This window comes from Monopterus albus, unplaced genomic scaffold (assembly GCF_001952655.1).
Source record: "Monopterus albus unplaced genomic scaffold, M_albus_1.0 scaffold177.1, whole genome shotgun sequence".
NCBI classification, from domain to species: Eukaryota; Metazoa; Chordata; class Actinopteri; order Synbranchiformes; family Synbranchidae; genus Monopterus; species Monopterus albus.
Window position 1 is genome coordinate 526,187 of NW_018128057.1, and position 22,007 is coordinate 548,193.

The following is a 22,007-nucleotide window of genomic DNA, read 5'->3' on the forward strand; positions in this document are numbered from 1 at the left end:
GGGGGGGCGGGGGCGGGTGCGGGCCCCCCCCGCCAGCAGCTGGAGGAGAGCTCCACCTCCTCCTTCTACTCCTGACCCCTCACCTCCGGGGCTGCCTCTCTGTGGGGAGTAGGGCGAGTGGTGAGGGCTGGAGGGCAGCGCACCATCGGGAGTGAGGGGCTGCTGGCTGGGGTGGATGGTGGCTAACGGCTGGTGCCGGGGGGACTGTGGAGGTCTGCTCAGGACCCTCAGCAGCTCTGTAACAACACAAGCCCTGGTTTGGTGAAATGCTTATGTTAAAGAAGCATTATGTAAATATCTGTAAAATAAGATGCAACTCAGTGCTTTTTTACATTAGGTTCAAGTCACTGTGTTTGTCAAAAATGTTAAAGAATCTTTAAAACAATCTAACTTAAACCAAACAGGCCACCGAATATGGTATGGGGAAATATAGTAAGTCACTGCATTCCCTAAGGTTTATTCATCCACTGCAAGCAAGCAAAGAAAAGAACAAAGAAATCCTGTGTCATGCTGCTTCTCTTGTGCACAGCTACAGACCCTCCCGGTGCATGATGGTCCTGTACCCACCTACCTGCCCATAGAACCTGAGGAACCCACAGTGCTGACAGCACGAATAATTATTGCAAAATAACCTCACACAGACAACAAGCTAAACAACCAATAGAAAACAAAGCTAAAGAAATCAATAATAAACTAATTAAATATTGTAGTGTTGGGGGTGGAGGGACACTTGGCAGGGTCCCCCATAATGCCCCTCTGGGCGGGATGTAATTAGTTCGGGTTTGGCGGAGATTGTTCAGCATGTTCATGAGTTCAGTTTGCTGTATGTGTGAATAAAATAGCACCTCGTTCCTCAAGCCAGCCTACATTATAATATAAATTAAATTAATATCCAAAATATTCTAAAATATTCTCAGAACAAATACTAATAATTAATAAACATTTTCTGTAAGTAAAAATTTGTTTTGTCCCCTTTTTATTGCATCTTCTCTTCAGCACACAATCTTTTTTAGGAAATCTTAATTTTTACAAATTTATGCATAAATTAGAAATACATATAAAACCTAGTGGATGGAAACATTTCTACAGAAAGTCAAAGGCATAAAATATGAAATCTAAAATATCACACAAACATTTTTGACCTTGAAAACAACTGTAACAAAACAAATCTCAACACAACGTTCACTTAGTGTATCCAGTGCATTCCACCACATCATATGGCTTTTCTCTACAAATGCAGTATTTCATTTGCTATGGAGACAGCTTAATTAGATTACATGATTTGTAAACAATCATATAGACCTGTCTCTAAACTACCCTGATGACAATGAACAACTCCATCTGCAGAGGAAGGCCATGGGATGTGGTCGAAAGTTTTGCTAACAAGTGAAAGACAATGAGGAACATCGCTATGAGAACAACGTAATGTATTACTGCAAGGTAATCAATCAGGGAAAGTGTAACTGCATGCACAGTAAGCATAAACTCATATGTTTAGGTTTATTTAGGTGAACTAAACCCATTTTACAGCATCAAGCGGGTGTCGTCAGAAACGGAATCTTCGATCACATACGTTTGTTTTTGTGTTTTCAGCTCAGAGCCATGATTCAGAGAGGACAGGAAACAGCGAGGGTCAAAACTCTGAATATATCAGACAGTGCTGGAAACAAGGGGAATCTGTCATACAGCCAAACAAACAAGGTAAACACATATTTATATCTCCCTGAGTTTTCTATTAAAGTGCAGTTCTGTTTGAGGGAAATTAAACAGCTGCCTCAAACATGCTTTAAGTGTTACTGCTGGTCTCTACTGAGCCCCCCATGGAAAAACATATTCTACTGAAAGATTCCCTCTCATTTGGTCTTTACCTGAAGGGAACTGTCTAACACACTGCTCCAAAAGCTACCCTAGGTGTTCAACCACCTACATACCCTCTGGAACTTAACTAGTGACCACTACGTCCACATCAAGAACCACCTGAAGCACCTCTTGAACCACCACCATGACCACAAGAACCTCTTAGGTGACGAGTACCACCTATTAGTTTTCTGGAACCTCCCCAGAGACCACAAGAACAAAAAGACCTACAACCTCTTCAGTGTCAACTAGAATCTTCCAGTGATTTTCCAATGGACCTTGGAAACCTCCTCTAAAACCTTCCAAATGACCATTATAACCTCGTCAGTCTCCTCACTCACATCTACAACCACCTAAAGAACCCACTGATCCTTGATGACTGTTAGAACCACCCGAAGGACCTCAAGAATATCCTCAGTGTTTGAGGGTAAAAAATTTAAAAGAACCTCTAAACCTCCTCAGCTGCCACAATATCAACTGAAGAGTCAGGAAAACCTCCTCAGAGAGTACCAGGACCAAATAAAGGATCTTAAGAACCTCCTGAGACACCACTAGAACCATATCGCCCATCTTTAGAACTTCCTTGGTCACAACTACAAGCATCTTAATAACCCACTGATCCCCAGTGATCACTTGAGCCATCTCAAGGACTGTAAGAACCTACTCAGTGACCACTACAACCAGCTGGAGGACCTCCTCTGGTGCCATTAGTAACATCTGAGCAGCCAGTAAAACCTCCTCACTGGCTACCAGAACTAACTAAGCGTGTCAAGAACCTCCTCAGGTGTCACATCACTGACCACTAGAACCACCTGCAGTACCTCAAGGACCTCCAGAACAAAATAATGATAACAGGAGAAAGCAGCAAATCACACTGAGAACCTGTTTTTTAGCATTTGTAATTTTTCAAGCAAAAGGGGTTAACTATAAAAATATTAGTTTGTTTTGTTGATCAACTAGTTAGTTAACTGGCTGCTTATTTCAGCTCTCACCATTAACAGCATCATTTCAATCATTTTGATGGGCGAAATAATTACAAATACTTGGCTTTAATCTCCAGGACATGTCTTGTACCAAGCGGCTTTAATAAAAACATGCTGCAGAAACACAGTGAAGCGGTCAGAGGTCTACAGTGTGTAAGAGCAGATTCAGAAGCAGTGCACTGTACCACAGTCAGGCTCACGTGCTGCAGCGTTTTACGTCTGCATGCTCTGCTATAAATAGCAGCACCGCCCAGGGAAACAACAAGGCGGGATTCTGTGCAGAATAAGCAGACTCACCAGAAAGACTGGCGCTTCTGAAATCACTTACTGCACCATGTGGACACAGTCACAACTGTGTAGATCAATGAGAACAAACAGCAAACAGAGAAATCAGTACTGCAACTGGAATAAAACAGGGTAGCTGTATATCAGATGACACAACTTCTAAAGGGAGACTAATATGTTTACTAATGAAAGGGGTGTCTCCATGTCAGCACAGTGAACTTCCTTCAGACTTTGAAATTCAGTGTGCATAATATTTCCTGTGTGGTTGAAGGATGCAAGATAATATATCTTAATATTCAACACCACCATATAAAACATGTATATATACACATTACACCACAGTGTGGGGGTCTTTTACATATGTGTCCAGGGCCCACTGTCTCATAATCTGTCTGCTATTTATTGATATTATTTCATATTAGAATGAAATAATGTGAATTTCCTCATCATGGGACTAATAAAGGTTTATCTTATCTTATGTAAAATACAGTATAAGTATTAATAATGTTCAGTTTACTATTGCAGAGAATCATGACTTTAAATTTAAATTTCCAGACATTTTTAGTCATTTTACAAATGTGGCCCCCTTCTTTCAACCCCAGCCGCCTAAAACGTTGCACTGGCTCATAACAACATTGTGGAGCTGGATGATACCTGTATAAATACTGTGGTGCGTCAGAGATGAAGATTATCACACAGTTGATGCATGGAGACACATTTTCATCAGAGAACAGCTCAGACAGAAACAGAAGGGAAGAATGTAAACATGAAAATATGTCAAAATGTTTCTAATCTGCAGTAAAACACAAGTATACTGGTGATGGACAGGCAGACAGACAGACAGGTCTGGGCAGAGACAGACAGGTATAGACACACAGACAGGTGTATGTACCTGGTGGGCTGTTCTCATCCATGGTGACACCGTGGCATAGAGCCAGTGTCTTCTCCTCCTTCACTCCTCCAAGCTCGGGCGGGCCACAGGGGCTCTTCTGCTCCTTGCTGCCCAGGGCAGGGGGGCTCTCCTCTGGGGACGGTCCCAGTGAGGGGCCCCCCTCCACATCCAGCGTCTGGAGCTTCAGCAGGGAACTCTGCAGGCAAAAACAGAACATGCCAGACACACCGATCCAGAGATTATCCTGGTCCCAGGAGAAGGCTGTATGTAGACTTTTAACACAGAAACCCAGTTACACGGATATGTAGAGCAGTGAGGTGCTGTTACTGATTCCAGATATTAGTCAGGTCCCAGCTTCTAGACGAACACACGTGGAGATACGGCACAGATGTATTTAACTTGTCAGAATGACATAGGATAGCTATCTAAATGGAGGCTTGTTCAGGAAATAGTCTGTACCACAAGCCAAACAATGAGTCAGTCAGCCTGCAATGAAATTTTCAGGTACAATCCAGTGAAACAAGCCATGATGCCTCCATCTTGTTCAGCTTTTCCAGAGATTAGTCAGTGACACCCCACATGTGAGTGAACAATTCGGATAATTTCTTTTCCTTCTTCTGTCACCTAGTGAGGGTCCAGGAATTAGCCATCTCCAGTGTGACTGTGCTTAGCAGTGAAAGAGGAGCTGAAAGGTTTTGAATTTTCATCTTCTCGTTCTGCACATTCACTGATGCTGCGTTGGTATCCTTCCTCTCTCTCCCCCATTTGTTCTCTATCTCTCTCATCCTCCCTCCCTCATTGGATTACTCATCCTCACGCTTGTGGAGAAGAGAGGAGGGGGAGGATGGAAGGATGCTGTTTGCTCGTCTCACTCCCTCCCTCTCTAAGATGTTGTGGAAAGGGAGGGAGGGAGAGAGACACATGGGAGGCATGAGGATACTTCTCTCTTTCTGGTCGTGAGGTTTTTCCCGCATCAGTGGGGGATGGGCTTGTTTCTGACATCACTGTGTTTTTAAACCTCATTCATAAAAAGATGTGGAGCAGCAGGAGGATTACGAGGAGGCATAGCTACATGCTGTTGCACACATCAACCAGCAGTTTGTAAGGAAGCAGCTCCAATTCCTGTTGCGTTCAACAGGAATTACATCCACTGGGTTCTGAGTAAAAATGAGCTGCAGTAGCCACACACAGTATTTTATATTTATGCAGCAGTGGAAGTACTCAGATCCGAAAAATAGAATACCACAGTGTAAAAGTACTCTGTTACAAGTAAAAGTCATGCATTCAAAATGTTCCTTAAGTACAAGTATCAGCATCAAAATATACATGAAGTAGTACCAGTACTCATTCTGTAGAACAGCCCGTGTCACAGTAATGTCTCTGATACTACTGGATCATAGTGACTGACACATTACTGTGTTCATCACTTTAATGCTGCAGCTGGTAAAGGTGGAACTGGCGTACTTTACATCCTGCTGGGTAGCTGGTGGATTTCCAACCAGAATCTGATGATTCTACTGGGTTTGAATTGATTCATCTGATTCTGGAAAGGAACTGAAGTTATCAGATACATGTAGAGCAGTAAAACGTACAGTAGCCTATTTGCCATATACTTTTACTTAAGTAACATTTTGAATGCAGGACTTACTTGTAGTATTTCTACTTTTAGTTAATCTCCTCCTTACCTCATCTCCTGTCCTCTCTGCTTCGCTCTCTATTCTATACTTTACCCTTCTGTCGTCTTCCTTTGCTCTCCTGTCATCTCCTCTTGTCTTCTCATTTGCTGTGCAATAAAGTCATAAAATCTGTGGAGAAATTCTGGAATGTATTCAATAAATACATGTGAATATCTTTAGAGTTATGCCCACTATCTTCCAGACCACTGAGCCAACAGACAATCAGGTGCCTTTGTCTTCGGGGACTGCCAGTCATCTTGGGGGATGATCCTTTTGCCTTCTTCAAGACCTGCACTGTAAGAAACTTAATTTGTTGTAAATGTTGTAGGTGCATAGTTATTAACCTTTGTTTCTAATTTAAACCATACTGCTAACTTTCAGAATCATTTAATCAGTATCTGGTGTTTCCCAGACTTGGACTTCTGTTTTAATGGCCTAACAAATTTGAACTAAAACAGTTTTGAATATCTGCATTTAAATTTAAATTCACTCAAGTTTTCATTACACATTGCTTAATTTTTTTAAAGCAACCAGTTTCCTCAAAGTTTTTAAGTAAGTTCAACTTATCCAGGCTTACAGTGTAGAATATAACCAGTTATACTTCATAGTCAAAATACAATTTCAAAGCCGCCTCTGATTTTTTTTGCAGTTGTTTATTGGACCTAAAAATTGTTATTTTAAATATAATGAGTCTGAAAACATTGCCAGTTGATAAAATATCCACTATGTGTTAATTTTGTACAGTGGAATGTAAATCCCCACATTTCACAAGAAAATATTGGGGACATGGCCTCAATAGATCTCAGGCCTAGGCTACATTCATGTCACATAGATTTATGCCTATATCTATACAACTAAACCCTACAGATTATTCAGCATGGGAAGTGCTCGTCAGAAACAACCCAAATACCGTCTTATAGTCAGATATGGAAGCAGTGACCTCCCCTCCCAGTCAGTGCAGGTAAGATCGATAAAGCTAGAGCGAAATGGTCATGGCTGTCCAAGTTACTCTGTAGTAGTAATTATATTATGGGGGGTGGAGGTGGGGGTGGGGGTGCATCTTGATATGGACTGTGCTATCTGAGAACCCTGAGGACCAGATGATCAGCACAAGCTTTCAGGCAGGAGGAGGGGGGGTCATGCTCTCTGAGCCTGGTGCCTTTCTGATCTTTTGTTTTTTAAGAATGCCACGCACATATTTTTCACAGTCAACCAATGAACATTTTAATGTAAAGTCACAGCTAAGTAAAATCATTCTACAGCAGCATACTGCTAACGTTACAGTAATTGGGTGAAACAACTGTAAACATTTAGAGCTTAACGTATCAAACATATCTTCATGTCTAAATAAAAACAATGAGAAATGAGCAAAATTTTGATCTTTTATTAATCAATCAGTTAAATGAAGGTGATGATTTAATGTGGGGAAAACCTGGTTGATTTTTTTTTTTCCTAAGAGGAGCTACTTTCGGAAGGGTTTGCAGATTAACTTGTGCACATTGGAAAAGAACCTGCAAATGCCTTTCTTTGGTGGTTTAGGATTAATTATATTAATGTTTATTTTACTGTTCTCCTACAGGTTTTGACTGTGACAGACTTCTTCTGAACAACTTTCCCTGTCCTCTTGGAGATCATCTTACCCTGACTAGCCTTGGTACTTCTGTCTGGGTTGATTCCAGTGAGTCGCCTGAAAAACACAGTAGGCTGAGATTAGAGGCTGAACAGAATAAACATCTGCTATTATATTAAGTTACACAAGAGCTTTTTCCCTGCCGCAGTAAGACTGATGGCAAATACAAAATGTGAAAAACCTGTGCAATAACCCCTCATTACCCTACTAAGTAGAAGACCATACAATTACACTATGTGTAATACCATGTGCAATATCTGAAACTCCCCATTTTACCCACTATCTTATTCCTGTATCCACATTTTTATCAACTATTCTGTATTCTTGGGTGATCTTACTTTTAGACTAGGTGTTTGTTCTTTTGGCTTTAAACTCTTTACTTGACTCCAGGAAAGCCCCGCATAAGAATTCTTATATGCCTAGACTGTCTGTTTATGCATAAATGGCAAATAAAAATATTGAATCTTGAATCTTTATTAGTTACCTTTATTTAATAACTTAAGTTTAATCAGTAGGCAGTGTTTCACCCTATGAATAAGACAACCAAACATCTGTTTTTACCTGACTGCTGACATACAGTGATGTGCATTATGTTGTTTGAAATCAGGAACAAAACAGTTTGTTTTTCTTTACAGGTTTTTTAAACTGCTTTGGCAAATATGTGTTTGTTTTGTTAACAGTCATGCCCATAAAGCTTTACTGAACTGAGACAGCATGAGAGAGTCACAGAGTTTCTTCAGCTACAATAATAATATTAATAATAATAAACTACAAACAGCTGAAACTTCGTAAAGCACTATACTCCCAGTATGTACAAATAAATCACTGACACTCGAGCTTCATCACACAAACTCATAACCACTAAACATCATCACTAAGAGTTGATATGCACATGAATATTTCTCCTTCTGGTCCAAACATCTTTTTAAAAACCTTTGTACCTGTGATTGTGATTTTCGCCATCGGATCTGGGCATCTATCCTTTTCGCTGCCTGTTTAACCAGGCAGGAGCCGGGATGCTAATCCAGCCTGCTTAACCAGCATTGGGTGCTGAAGATAATGGTTCTCCCAGGTTAGACAAATGATATAAAATGTGTTACTTAGAGAGATTCAGAGGTGCTGGTAGGTGTATTTTTTATTTTAGAGAATGTCTGAAAATCTGCTTATTCACCGAGATCCAAACCCCGACAAATGATGGCTCAGTCCCTCACTGGCTTCCCACCAAGAAATGGCTCTGCATAATTATGAACAACTGTACTTCCTAAACTTTTTTTCTTTTACATTTTTTGTGTATGTACCAAACAAGTGAGAAAGGTTTTGAGGTGGACAGAGCCAGGCTAGCTGTTTCCCCTGCTTCAGGCCTCTATGCTAAGCTAGGCTAACTTTGACCTGAGTCCAACTCAACACACAGACTGAAAATCATCTGAACTTCTCAGGAAAAGCATGTCCAAAATGTTGACGTCTGCCTCTAAAAGCAGAGCGCTGCCTGCTTCGTTGGTGTCTGTCGTTGAGCATCTGACTGTTTTCAGCCTTGTGGTGGTCACAACTGTTACCAAAAATTTCATGCAGAACTCACAGAAGTCACATTGCTGAAATATCACAGCAAAATCGGACGGCTAATACAAAGGCTTTGTGCCAAAGAGACAACTATCAGCAGCATTTACGAAAGGCCACAAAATACTTTATAAATACATATAAAACCTTTTGTTTGTGAAAACAATACAGAGGTCAAATACTGCATGTCTACTTCCACTCCACATTTGTAAATGTCCACTCTGTCACAGAATTACTGTAAGCATGCTGTTGTAAAGCACAGATATACTTTAACACAGTTTGTGTTACCATTACAGCACATTGTGAACATCACGACTGATTTTTCCACTGTGATCTCAAAAATACAGTTACCCCATTGTCACCATGTTAAGTGCAAAATCTGAAGTAAAGAAGATATTTGAATGTCAGCTTTCCCCTTCATGGATAGACTTTTTAATCCTCCAGGTACACCCAAAGTACCAGGTACAAACTATACTGCATTTTAGCCACTTGTCCACACAGAAGCATCGGTAGAAAGCTGAACTTCCATTTGCTTTTACAACTAGAGAAACTGTGATCAGTGTGCCCATAACCGGGACCAGTCTGAATCTCTGAAATTCAAAGGTCTGCAGCCAGGTTATTATGAAGCAGGTACGTCACGTCATCTTAAAACAAAAGGCTTCTGAAAAATCCTGAAACCTGCTCGGCCTCAGAGCAAACAGCTGATAAGAAATGAAACAAAGTCATGGATGTGTCTGTGGAGTGTTTATGTGTGTGTGGAAAAATATGTAGGAAGTCTTGGAAATATGTACAAAATATCATATCTCATGCTGCAATTAGAAGATTCACAACATAAAGAATGAGAAAAATTTAAAAGCAGAAATATTTCCATCAGCTGCCCGTCAGCAGCTACTACACCCAGACCTTTAGTGTTTCTGTCTTTGGATATGAAGCTTCATGAAGCTCTAGGAAAGCGAAGCGAAGGCATCCGGGTGACCTTGAGTTAGTCTGTTCAGTGTTAAATAAATTTCTCCTCGAGAGGTTTATCTGTCAGCACTGAAAACTGTCTTGCTGCGGGGGGCCTCGAGCTCTTCCCACCCAGTGTCAGAAAGCCAAACTCTGGGGTTAGAGAGTCCAGAAAACTGTATCCAGACAACAAAAGAAGAACTCCAAATGTCAGAGGACAGACAGCATTAGTAGCAGAACGCTCTCCCTGTGAGGGGTCAAAGGTCAAGTGTCAGCCAGCAATCAAGGACACTTGACAGGAGCATTTCCATATGCTGCATAAAACAGGGCCATGGTTTCTGTGATGTGCTCGAGGTATGTGAAGGGACGACTCAAAGCCTCTGATGTAGGTTTGTACCAAGACCAGATTTGGACATAGGAGACAAACTGTGTCTCTGGCCTGAGGAAAAATGCAGGAGTGCCTAGTGCTCTTGGAAGGACTTTGAGACAACTTGATTCTGCTTAACTCCTTCAGATGTATCAGCTTCAGCCTCAGGAAGCTTCACTGACAGGTTCAAACAGCAGATTTCTGAATGAAATCACAGAGTAACGTCCCAGCTACCTCGCAGTTTTGCAGCATTATATGGGACATAAACAAGGCCTGTACTGTGATACTGACTGCCGATAGGTGAGGATACCCAGCTGGTTCATGCTTCTCTGAGTCAGAACATCTATTCTGCAGTGGTGGCATGTTTTTGTAAATTATTTTTCAAAGTCCTGACAGCTCTTTCAAATGAAGGAGTGCGGAGGTCTTTCCCAGGTTGTGAAAGAACGCGCTGGTGCTGTTTTGTCAAAGTGTTGTGCAGTTTTTAGGAAGGATTTTCTGCCCTCAGAGGGTTGAGAAACTGCTGAGGGATGACCACATCCAAGGTTCAGCTGCTGCTGAACAAGTAATCACTGCAAAGATGTCTTTTAGTTTTTTGTGGATGGAGCAGTAACACTACAAAGCTCTGACAGCTCTCTAAAATCTGGAGGAGCTAGCATGACTTCCCCAGGTTGGAAAAGCCAAAAACATGCTTTTAGACCATTGGACCAGGCAGGTGTCACTCTGAAATTTCTACAATCTATTTTCTCCCCTGAGAGATAAACTGCCATGGTCTTGAAAACAGGGACAGACGACTGGCATGAACAGGTTTGATCCTTCAACCACGTCATCTTCCAGCTCTCAGGTGTCATGGCAGCTCAGGTTTCCCAGTAAGAGGCCCTAGATGGATCCAGTTTGATCAGCGAGAGGCCTCCAGTCCTTTTCCATTGAAGTTTGTTCAACCCAGTCATGAGTTGTCTTCTACCCAGATCTGGACCTTGCTGCCCACTGTGGGATACCAGGCTTTGGGCTTGAGCGGGATCTTAAAAGTCATAGTCCCATCCGGAGTTGTCATCTGGCGGTGGCTCGTCTGTGTCTTCAGGGAAACTGTCAAAGTTACCGGTGTCAACTGGAGAGGAGACCTGGACAGAAGGACACAAAGTCAAAGACCCGCAGACTGGGCGTGTTAGATTTAAAGACCTGACTCAGGTCAGTCAGACTCTTGACACATCAAAAGAGGGTCTGCAGGTTTAATATCTTGCTAGTATTCTTTTGTGATGTGATAATATGTACCATCGTCTGTATAGTGTCCACTGGAGTATCTGTCACTTATATTTGGTTGTATAAGACTGTTGTGGATGATGTGATTAGGGATGAGTTATGACAATTCCCATTATTTTTGCAATTCTATATAATATGCTGATTTTTAAAGACAAAGTCTTCAGCCAGACTCAAGCCAGACTCAAGCCAGACTGATCACTGGGGCACCAGGATGTTTGATTGTTTTGAGGATTTCATTTGCTGGATTAGCCAGAAACACACATTCTGCGCTGGCTATTTTACATATAAATGGTTTCTCAAGTACATAACATAGCTTTCACAGCTTTCAACTGAACCTCAAACTCTTGATTCAGCCCATAATACACGTTATTATAACAGTGACTGGGCCTTTGCTGTCTGGGCTCCACAGCTGTGGAAGGCAAAGCGTCCTCTCCCAGATCCTTCTTAATAATTAGGATAATCACCTTTATTTGGCCAAGCATGTTACACACACAAGGAATTTGTGAACCAATGGCTCTAACCATCTAACCAAGTGTCTTGCCCAAGGACACTTTGACATGTGGACTGCAGGCACCAAGATTCGAACCTCCAACACTTCAGTTGGGAGATGACCGATCTACCCACTGAACCAAAGTTACCCCTGACTACTCACCTTTATCTGAAGGCTATTTGTTGTAATTGCCTCAACTATGTACAGTATCTTGTGTTTTTTGACTTTGTTAGCTGTATTCTGCTTTATAAACATTCATTATTTAGTGAACAGTGCTGTCTCAGGTGCCATCATGTGATGTAAAACCTAATGGTACAGCAGGTGCTCATATATAGAGGTGGGATCATAACCCCCGTCTTTGTTCAAACCTCACCTTTTCTTTTTGGGATAGACAGTTACTCAGTAGATTTAACAGAAATTGTACCATATCACACTGCAGTATAACGCAGCATGTTAAAAAAGTGTGCACCAATATTTTTAAGAGTGTCAAGCTGATGTTCAGACTTGATAGGCTCAGTCTAGCTCAGTCCTAACTGTTTCTGTGGCCATTTCAGGCCTCAAGCATTGTAAAAAGTTGCTGTGTACTCACATCGGGTGTAATGGGCGGAGTCAGAGTTCCTTTCCTTAGACCCTCCCAGTTAAAACCTTCAAACCACCTGAACACAGAGAGAAACAGGTTAGTCTGGTCTTCACATAAAGGGGTGAGCTAACAGCCTTGACTAACACGGCCAAAAGTATGCAGACAGCTCTATTCTCAGCCCACTCACTTGTGCTTCTGGATGTCTTTGACTCCGTTTTTCAGGTTTCCAAGTCTCTCTGCGGGATTATCTCTGTGGACATAAACAGTCATGTTCAGCGATTTATCTGGGGATCATCTAAGTCTGAGCTCAGGCACACAGCACCCCTTACCTGCAGAGCTTCTTGATGAGGTTGGCGGCATTCTTGGTGACCTTCTTGGGGAACTCGATCATGTCGATACCTCTCAGGATGACATTGTAGGTTTTCATTGGATCTGGACCTGAGAACGGAGGACTGGAGACACACAGGGATCCTGAAGGACACAGCAGTTTGACTCTACTGAACTCTGCTCATTCTCCTCTGATTTGTCCTCACCTGCCAGTCAGCAGCTCATACATCAGGATGCCCAGAGACCAGTAGTCTGCCGAGACGTCATGACCCTTGTTGAGGATGATCTCTGGAGCGACGTATTCTGGCGTCCCACAAAATGTCCACGTTTTCTTACAGAAACCAATTTTTTTGGCAAAACCAAAATCCACCTGGAAAAGACAAAATCGACTGTCTCATCAGACTTAACTTTATTTTTAGTTTTCTCATTTTCATCTAGCAAAATTCCCATTGGCCACTGTTGCTCCCTGATCAGTTTGGACTCATATCACAGCAGCACCTCCAACATCTGACATAAACCTGAAGGTAAAGTTTACTCTTGACATGGTATCTTTACAACCTGGGCTCATGTTCATCAAGCATCTCAGAGCAGGAAACCAATCCCAACTGGGCAAACCTCCTCAGGCTGGCACACTGTTGGACTAGAACTGAAACCATTTCTACCTGTGCTGGTATTTATTCCAGCTGTAGAGGAGTCTGAACCTGTTGCAGGAGATGCAGGTCAGACAGAGACGACTAGATGTTTCAGATGCAAGCATTTAAAAAGCACTGAAGAATTTCTGTGAGTGCTGCAGAAGTCATGGTCCTCACAACCATACACATTTTGCACAACTAGGAAAATGCAGCTTTGCAAGAAACCGCAATTTTCTTCACTGCTCATCAGATACTGTGCACAACTCGAGTCCTTTTTGAGAGTGGGCTCAGTTTTAGTTTGAAACTCACGCTCTCCTGGATGTCACGTGGACAGATGTAGTAGTTTACTTCATCAATGCAACGGCTAATTGAGCCTTTCCCCAATTACAGGTTTTTGCATAAATAATTTGCAGCTGTATTGTTTATCATTTGTAGCGTTTCCCCTCAGACCGGCTGCCGTTTCAGGAGTAACGTTTGTCCCATGTGGCTAGGTCCAAGTTAACAACAGAAATCACTTTTTCTTCATTGGTCACAAGGCTTTTGGTTAATTCTTGTTTCCTTATTTCCTGTTCCAAGTGTGTGTCGGCTCATTCAGAAGAAAGTTTTGGTAACCTGTCCAAATGTTTGTCCTCCACAGCAGAACAGTCACCGTTATTTCTAGCCCTGTAATATCAGCCTGAGGAAGGCACTCAGTCAGGATTTGTTTTCAGATGTTTCAGAGGCAAAGTGGTGATCATACAAACCAAACTGCTTCAGCCTGTCCAGATAAGAGAATGAACTTGTGTGTGTACCAGCTTGGCATATCCCCGGCTGTCCAGTATGAGGTTTTCGGGTTTCAGGTCTCTGTATATGATGCCTTTGGCGTGCAGGTAGGCAAAGGCTTCAACCACACAGGCCGTATAGAACCTGGTGGTTGAATCTTCAAACGAACCCCTGAAACACATAGAGTTAAATAAAGAAACAGAGACTTTCAGGTTTTTTGAACTCAGCAGCCATCCCATACTTTCTGCTTGGTTACCAGCCTGTTTGTTGCTGCGTGTTGCTTTTCAGGCTGCACGTAACAGTTTTTTTTCAATTACTTTTATCTGTTGATTATGTTGTGGATGAATATCTGCTTTGCTTAGTTTTAGTCAATCAAATGTCATGAAATAGTAAAAAAGTTTCCTAAAGTCAAAGGCGAAATCTTCAGATGTCACGTTTGTCTGACCAAAAGTCCAAAACCTCAAACGCAAATCAGAAACACTGGGGGAGCAGACACAAGAGAACGTCCAGTGTTTTGGAATGAAATGAAGAAAACCGCTGTTAATTGTTAATATATTCTCTGTCCAAATTTTTTAATTAATGGATTCATTAATAGTTTCAGCACTCACAAATTTTTTCTGGTCAAAAAAAAAAAAAAAAATCACATCCATTAAAACTTATGGAAAATAAAAAAAGAAAAGAAGTTCTTGAATATCTGAGACATGTTTATTTCTGCCTCACATTAGCACTACACAGAGCTTTTATGGTGAAATATTTTCTGTTTGAAACTAAAGGCTGATGTTTGACATAGATCAGAAGAGTATATAGTAATACTACATGTGATCAGAGGACTGATGGACTGTGTGAAGCGTGCACCTGTCTCTCAGGATGGTCCACAGCTCTCCTCCCAGACAGGCCTCCATCAGCATGTACAGATACTTACTGTCTTTAAACGTCCGGTACAACCTAAAAACAGATGACAACAATTCATCGACACATCCGACATGCAAAAGAAACAGATTACAGCATCCATCAGTCCATCTGAGAGAGTTCTTTGCTTTATGCATTGTGTTATATTTTACTCATGTTCACTGTAAAAATACAACGATGGCATCCTGTTCCCACGTTTTATATGCTTCATATCCTTCTGCGGCTTTTGTGTTAACATGTTTTCAAAACCAGGGCTACACTATGCATTATTTTTGCAAACCAGGGTTGTTTCTGTTTAATTTTTGTAATGCTTTACTTTAGTTATAAACTACCTGAATTTTGTTTGACATTAGAAATTGTAGTGAACAGTTCTAAAGATTCTACCTGTGTGTTATTTCTACAGTATATTACACTTACATGACAACAACCGTCTCTGACTGAGCAAACACCACCTACTGATTTCTTTACATGACCTTGTATAACGTGATGTTCATTTATTAAAGCTGCTGTAGGTGTGTAAATGTCTGAATTGTTTACTGACAACAACATAAAATCAGCCAGTTCATTACAAAATAACTTCACTTCTGATCATGGTGATTATTCTGCTGACCTGACGATGAAGCTGGAGTGCGCCTCAGTCATGATGTACTTCTCAGAGCGGATGTGCTCCTGCTGTCTCGTGTCAACAATGTGGCGTTTCTTCAGGATCTTCATAGCGAAGGTTTTTGCTTCTTCACTCTTCAGCTGCACCTGAACAAAAACAAACCTTAATATTCATCTTCAGCTTAATCTCAGGAGATATGTTATATACAGTATGTGTACATATGTCAACCATGTCCAGAAACTGTTAACCCCATCCCCAGCAAATGCACTGCTTCCTCCTGTTTGTTTGATAAAAGCTACAGTGAGCAGCTGTTTCAGAAAAAAATGAATAAATAAAAATTGAACTATGTATCTATGAGGTGTTTATAAAGATTTACATCTTCAGTCTGAACCAGCAGGTTTGGACCTGAGAGCCAAAGACAGGAAGTCACGAGTGTAGAGACAGAGACCCACACTGTTTTCTTTTCAGTCTGCATGGGAGGTTTGTTGACGATAACAAAAATATAGATTAACACCAAATCGATCCTTTAAATAATGTGGAGATTTTGACATCACGTGTTCAAATCTACAAAACCTTTTTTTAATTCTGGTGCAGGTCCCAGGTTTTCCAGAGTAATAGGTATAAACAGGGCAAATGTGTCTGGAGTCTTGTGGTTTTAGTATTTCACTACGCCCTTATGTGAGTGCAAATATAATCTATAATTAAGTGCAAATATAATCTATAATTAAAGGTGATAGAGAAATATATGACAGTCACTGTGGACAGTGTACATGTTATGTATTCTGTTTTAAAGTATGTGTTTTACAATGGGAGCAACAAAGCTGGAGTCTGATTAGCTGCATATTAAATGAGTCAATTATTTCAAACATTTTAGGTTGATAAAAGCCTCCGCTGCCTGTTTCCTCTGTACTAATACTGTGTGGTTAAACCTTTGTGTAGTCTGTCAGCCAACCAGTGTTCAGGCTGTAAACGTCAGACACACACACTGTGACACATATAGGACATGACACAACCCTCTATTTCTGGACAGAGTCTTCGTGTTGTGATAAATAAGCTTTGACATGGGGAGAGGTCATAATTCGCTCATGGCTCAGTAATGAGGACTGTGTGTGTACTTGTACGGCTCTACAGTGTGAGGACCAGTTCAGTTTTGGACCAAGGGGGTGGGGACATTTTCACTTTGACACCCCTTCACCCTTGGTGGGTTAGTGTACAAACAGTTTCAAAGTGGTTAGAGACCAGTATGCTACAGTCAGCATCTGCTCAAACAAATTCACAGCTTAATGTCACGTCTAAAGGCCAAAAACTGTATGAGACACAGCTCAGACAACGTTCTGCACAGGTGTGTGTCTGTCTACATGTCTTTCTCGGAGGCTCGAGGATGGGTTATGTCACAAACACTCAGCTGATCTCTGTGACTCGGAACAAAGAGGCAGGTGGTAAACTGTTAGAGAGAGATATAGGATGCAGCTCCTGTCACTCAAAGTGTGAACTCCGGATTTGTTATGACCCTTAAGCCCACATTTGACGCCTAACTTCTGCCTAGATCAAAAGCCCAAACCTTAGTTTCATACTTCAAACGATGTCGCATATCCGTGTTGCGTTACTCTGTTACTTTGATCCGGATATGTTTGATCTGCATCATGGTCTGACTGACGGCCCCACTGAACCGAACTAACAGGGCAAATGTAGCTGTTCAATTTAGCTCCACCAACCAGGTGAGGTGTGAAACTCGTGTGTGAACAGTCAGCGGTATCGAACACTGCCAACAGTTTCCTGCCCAATAAAAAGCCCCAAAGTGATGCAGGTGTTTCTGGTTGAAATATAGAGTTCCCGAGTTAATTTGGTCCCATATGCAGCTGTACAAAGTAAACCAGAGGAGGAGCCATGCTGGGACACACTCTGTCCCATCATATGATGGAAAATATGTGAGTGAGTAATCAGAGTTATGTTTAGGGTGTGACGAGGAGTGTGAAGGTCAGAGGTCAGGTTTTTCCTTGGAGCACAGTTACTCTCTGACGCACTGACTAATAATATCTCCAGGGGGATGATGGGAGACCCTGAACGGGGATCCTTCCAGCTCCACGACAGACTCTCTACAGGGCTTCCCCTTCAACATTTAGTACCCCCCAACCCCAGCTCCTTCTGTTTTACATCACACCTAATGGCTGCTGTGGGTTTAAATACAATCTGGTAAATCAAATTCACTGAATGCAGGATCAATTAATCTGGTGAAGAAGTTATGACTGGAGAAACTTGGCAGGACACAACAGAGTAAGGTGCAGGAATTTAAGCCATAAAAGCCTGGTAGGAATGAAAACTGTCGACCTGCAGCAGCCTGATGAGCGCACAGAGAGAGACATATACAGTTTCACTGAGATTCCTCAGGTTCTGTGGGCCAGGTGTGGACCTTACAGCGCCACAGGGAACCTGGGACAGTCCTACTCAGTCTGTGCTTCGGAGCCCAGACTCTGACTCACGTGACGACTGGTTACCAGATACCAGCACTGATACTTTACTGGAAAATTACTGCAAACAGCTGAGGGCACCCACACATGCACACAAACACAAACACATTAAAAGTTCTATGAATTTAAACTGATCTCAGCCAAATGGTCTAAAACTGGCCTCAAACTAATCCAAAGCTGGTTTACCAGGCTGAGGCCTGTTGTCAAGCTACTCACAGCCTGTTCAAATTTTTCAGCCAAACCTTGATGTTTCTGTTGCTGATGTCCGGGACATATTGCACTGTGAGTCTGTGTCGCACTACAGTAAAGACATATGTTCTGCATCTGATTTCTTGCAGATCACCAATACAGTCTCATTTCCTGTGTCTGAAGTTGCAGTGTGGTCGGGTCGTACCAGCTCGACGCGTCCAAAGCCGCCGACTCCCAGTGTGTCGATGATGTTGAAGTCATTCAGCTTCAGACTAGAGAAGAAGGCGTTCTCTGCCTCATATCTGGACATTTACAAAAAAAAAAAAAAAAAACATTTCTGGGACATTTTGAAAGATGAACCACTTTGCACATTTGTTTACTCAGGAGTAGTTCGGTATCTCAAACTTTTCCCAGCCAACCTTCTTAAACCGAGACCCTGTCCTACCTGCAGAATTTGACCACGTGAAAGAATGGGAACTTCTTGGAAGTTTGGATGGAGAAGGAGGTGATAGGAAAGGAGTGCGAGGGAGAGGGAGCAGCAGGAAGGCTGGTGAGATGCCCTCTCTGCAGCTTGGCTGGAGGGGTGGGCAGATCCCTCATCTCTGAAGGGTATTAATGCCCAAATGAAGGACCAGACGGATCAGAAAAACAACTTTTTCAGGTGGGCAGCTTTGTCTGTCTTTACTCCAAACTACCATCAAAGAACTGGCTGACACTTATTCTGAAACAGGAATGTCTTTCACAACAAAATGACATAAACTGGAATTATATGGATGATGCTGAGGGTCTCACAACAGCTATCAAGTCATCATCTTCTTCAAAATTTGGAACAGTCTCTAAAAACCAGCATATAAAAGTGCAAAACCTCTGCTCGATGCTAAGCGCACACTTGTCTTCTGTCCTCATGAAAACGTCCGACACAACGTCTGTAAGAGAGCCGTCTCAAAAGAAGAGCTCAACCTCCAGTTAACATGGTGATAGAAGGGCTGAGGGAGGTGGTGGAGGGCCAAGGTTCCAGTCTGGTGGTACTGGCGGTGCGCTGAGGCTGCCAGATCCTCCAGCTCTCTGTACATTAAAGTTACAAATGAGGCTGACCCAGAGCAGATGGACTCCTAGTACGATGCTGTCACAAATAAAGACAATCCCAACTTCTGTTCGGGGTAGATGGATTTTATATTCTACATCAAACCCCTTTTTACCAACTGAATCCAGTTCAGTATCAAGACTGAAACTGTCTGGATGCTATGTGGATAGAGTCCAACTGAGATCTAACTGTGACTGAGAAGAAGCTCTGTGTCCACGTCTGTCCCGGCTGAGTCCTGCAGGGTCTAAAGCCAAACTGAGAGGGAGACCCGCTGCTGTGCTGGTATTTTTAGTGTGTGGAAACAGTGCTCCGAGGTTCAGCCAATAAATACAGCTAAGACTTTTCACTGACTGATTGAGAGACAGGAGGCTGCAGGATAAACTGTCCTGACCTCAGACCAGAGGTTCCAACTTTAGAGAGCAGCAGGAGTTTGCTAGGACAGTTAGTCTCGTGCCGTCTATGTCTTTAAACATATCTGGTAGAAATGAAGGATGCTGAGCGGGTTTAGGTTGACTTTTGAGGCGAGAACAGTTGTAAACTTCTAGCTCCAATATCTCAGACTAAAAATAAAATCTGTCTCTTGCCAAACACAGCACAGCAATACCAGCCAACAGATACCTGTGTGTGTGTTTATCCAAACAGGGACTGCACTATTTCCTAGAAGCCAATGCAATGGAATCAGATTTCTGCAGAAACAGAAGCTGCTGTTGTTCAGTCAGGACAGACCAATGCATTTATGCTCTAAAAATAGTTGGTGTTAGTGAAAAAGAGATTAACTGTTAGAGCTGAGTGTGGGAGTCAGATCACCTCCACAGCCCCACAGACCCAGACACAGACATGTGTCTGTCTGTTAACTAAGGAACTGTAATGGTCAGTTTCAAATTAATACAGAGAAATGTGTGGGTTTCTTCTTTAAGCGGAAGGCAGCACTGCTGTCTGCCACATCCGTCTATGACACCTGCTTGCAAATGAAAATTAGAAACTAGCTTTACAGCAGGTAGTAGGAACCAACATGCTTAGGAAGTGCAGAGTTGACTGATCCTTTGATTTACTATTCTGATGTAACCACTGATGTATGAAGTGGGGACAGCGCGAGCAGTAGTCGATCCTCAGCTTTGAGCGCGTCCTTCACTGTGACCTGCGCCCTGCATGCAGCTGCCACTCTGTTATTAGCTGCTCTTACATAAACAGCACCAAGGCTCCTGTTACCGCTGTAAACATCCACACACACAGACACCGAGGAGATACATGGCTGCCTCAGACTCCCGTCCATCCACAGTCCTCAGCTCATTCAACAACAAATTTCATCATCATCTAATCTGCTGATTATTTTCTTGATTCATCAACAAACAGTTTTGATAAAGACATTTCAGAAAATGTTGAAAAGGGCAAAATGTCCCACAGTCCATGAAAGACGACCATCAAATCCTCACGGTGAAGAAGCTCAAACGAGGGAGCAGCTGACATTTTTGCTTGAAAAATGACAAATTATTAATCAGCAGTATCAACTACTCAAATGTTTTTGTTACTTTCTTGCACCGTGGTGATGAAGAAGCTATAAAACAAAGCTTGGCTGCATTAACCTTCACAGTCAGCCTTGTACAAAAACTCATGACTGCTACTGCAGGCATGAACTAGTTCCAGCAAATGTGAAGCGCACGAGTTAAAGCAGATGTTAAGACTTCATAACCTCCAATTTACAGACAGTTAGGAGCCTGTAAGTGTCAAAAGAACACGTGTAACTTGTGAACTTGTAAAGTGTTTGCTGACTTCAGGTCAAACCTACTTGGCCTTGGCTTCGGCGTCCTCATAGCCTTTATTCGAAACATCGTCTAGTCCACCAATCAGAATCTTGAATGAGCTGAGGAGGAAAGAGACAGCAGCCAATCAGCACCCAGATTATAACTGGCATATTTTTTTATTGACATTCTTAAACATTTCCAGTAAATCCAGGTGTAAAAACCAAAGGAACACTGAGTCAAATTATTTTCACATAAAATGTGCTTATTTGAATGATTTTTATTTAGTAATCTGTCTCTCCCTTCTGAACCAGTGACAAAATAGTGATGCAAGTTTCACTGACTTTCTTAATAAAATAAATGAATCCTACAATTAAATCAGTTAAAACGTGAGTCACTCGGGTATTTAATGCGACACAGTTCCATATCGGACACTGATTTTACAACTCACAGTCTGTGTCACAATTTAACTAAAAAAAAAACTCAAGGTTCACTTATTACCTTTTTATCTGGAGCTTTTCTCAGCTGGAAACAACGTTGGTGTCACGTGACCAGCAGTGGTCCATGAAGGCCACGTGAGCCAGATGCAGTCAGTGAGCGGAGCCTGGGCCAAATTCTGTATCTACTCTTTGTCAAACTACCGCCTCAAAGGTAAAAAAAAAAAACAAACCTCCAGCCTCAATGAGACTGAGTTACATTGGTTTTTTCACAACTTTTATTTTTCAATTTAGTGTTTTGTATTTGAACACCCACATTTCATTCGTTTTCTTTTATCTC

At 42.0% G+C, this 22,007-nt stretch overlaps 2 protein-coding genes across 5 annotated transcripts in view; both read right to left on the reverse strand.

Annotated features, from left to right (window-relative positions):
• Nucleotides 1-4,792, reverse strand: part of LOC109969671 (protein FAM13A-like) — a 21,236-nt gene extending 16,444 nt beyond the window's left edge. For 2 of the 3 annotated variants that reach the window (XM_020616716.1, XM_020616713.1), the window contains exon 1: nucleotides 4,018-4,792. The gene's annotated coding sequence lies outside the window, so the exon portion shown is untranslated. The remainder of the gene's footprint in view (nucleotides 1-4,017) is intronic. The other variant, XM_020616715.1, reaches the window with a different exon arrangement.
• Nucleotides 4,793-7,965: 3,173 nt separating this feature from the next.
• The window catches only part of LOC109969646 (cGMP-dependent protein kinase 1-like), a 40,924-nt gene continuing 26,882 nt past the window's right edge, over nucleotides 7,966-22,007 (reverse strand). The window contains exons 1-11 of one of the 2 annotated variants that reach the window (XM_020616680.1): nucleotides 21,732-21,745; nucleotides 21,278-21,352; nucleotides 18,613-18,709; nucleotides 15,757-15,896; nucleotides 15,093-15,182; nucleotides 14,267-14,408; nucleotides 13,050-13,213; nucleotides 12,846-12,968; nucleotides 12,704-12,766; nucleotides 12,526-12,592; nucleotides 7,966-11,307 (exon numbers count right to left, since the gene is read on the reverse strand). In XM_020616680.1, the coding sequence (XP_020472336.1) occupies nucleotides 11,209-11,307; nucleotides 12,526-12,592; nucleotides 12,704-12,766; nucleotides 12,846-12,968; nucleotides 13,050-13,213; nucleotides 14,267-14,408; nucleotides 15,093-15,182; nucleotides 15,757-15,860 (852 nt within the window). In that variant the 5' untranslated portion in view covers nucleotides 15,861-15,896; nucleotides 18,613-18,709; nucleotides 21,278-21,352; nucleotides 21,732-21,745 and the 3' untranslated portion in view covers nucleotides 7,966-11,208. Of the gene's footprint in view, nucleotides 11,308-12,525; nucleotides 12,593-12,703; nucleotides 12,767-12,845; nucleotides 12,969-13,049; nucleotides 13,214-14,266; nucleotides 14,409-15,092; nucleotides 15,183-15,756; nucleotides 15,897-18,612; nucleotides 18,710-21,277; nucleotides 21,353-21,731; nucleotides 21,746-22,007 lie in introns of those variants that run through there. The other variant, XM_020616679.1, reaches the window with a different exon arrangement.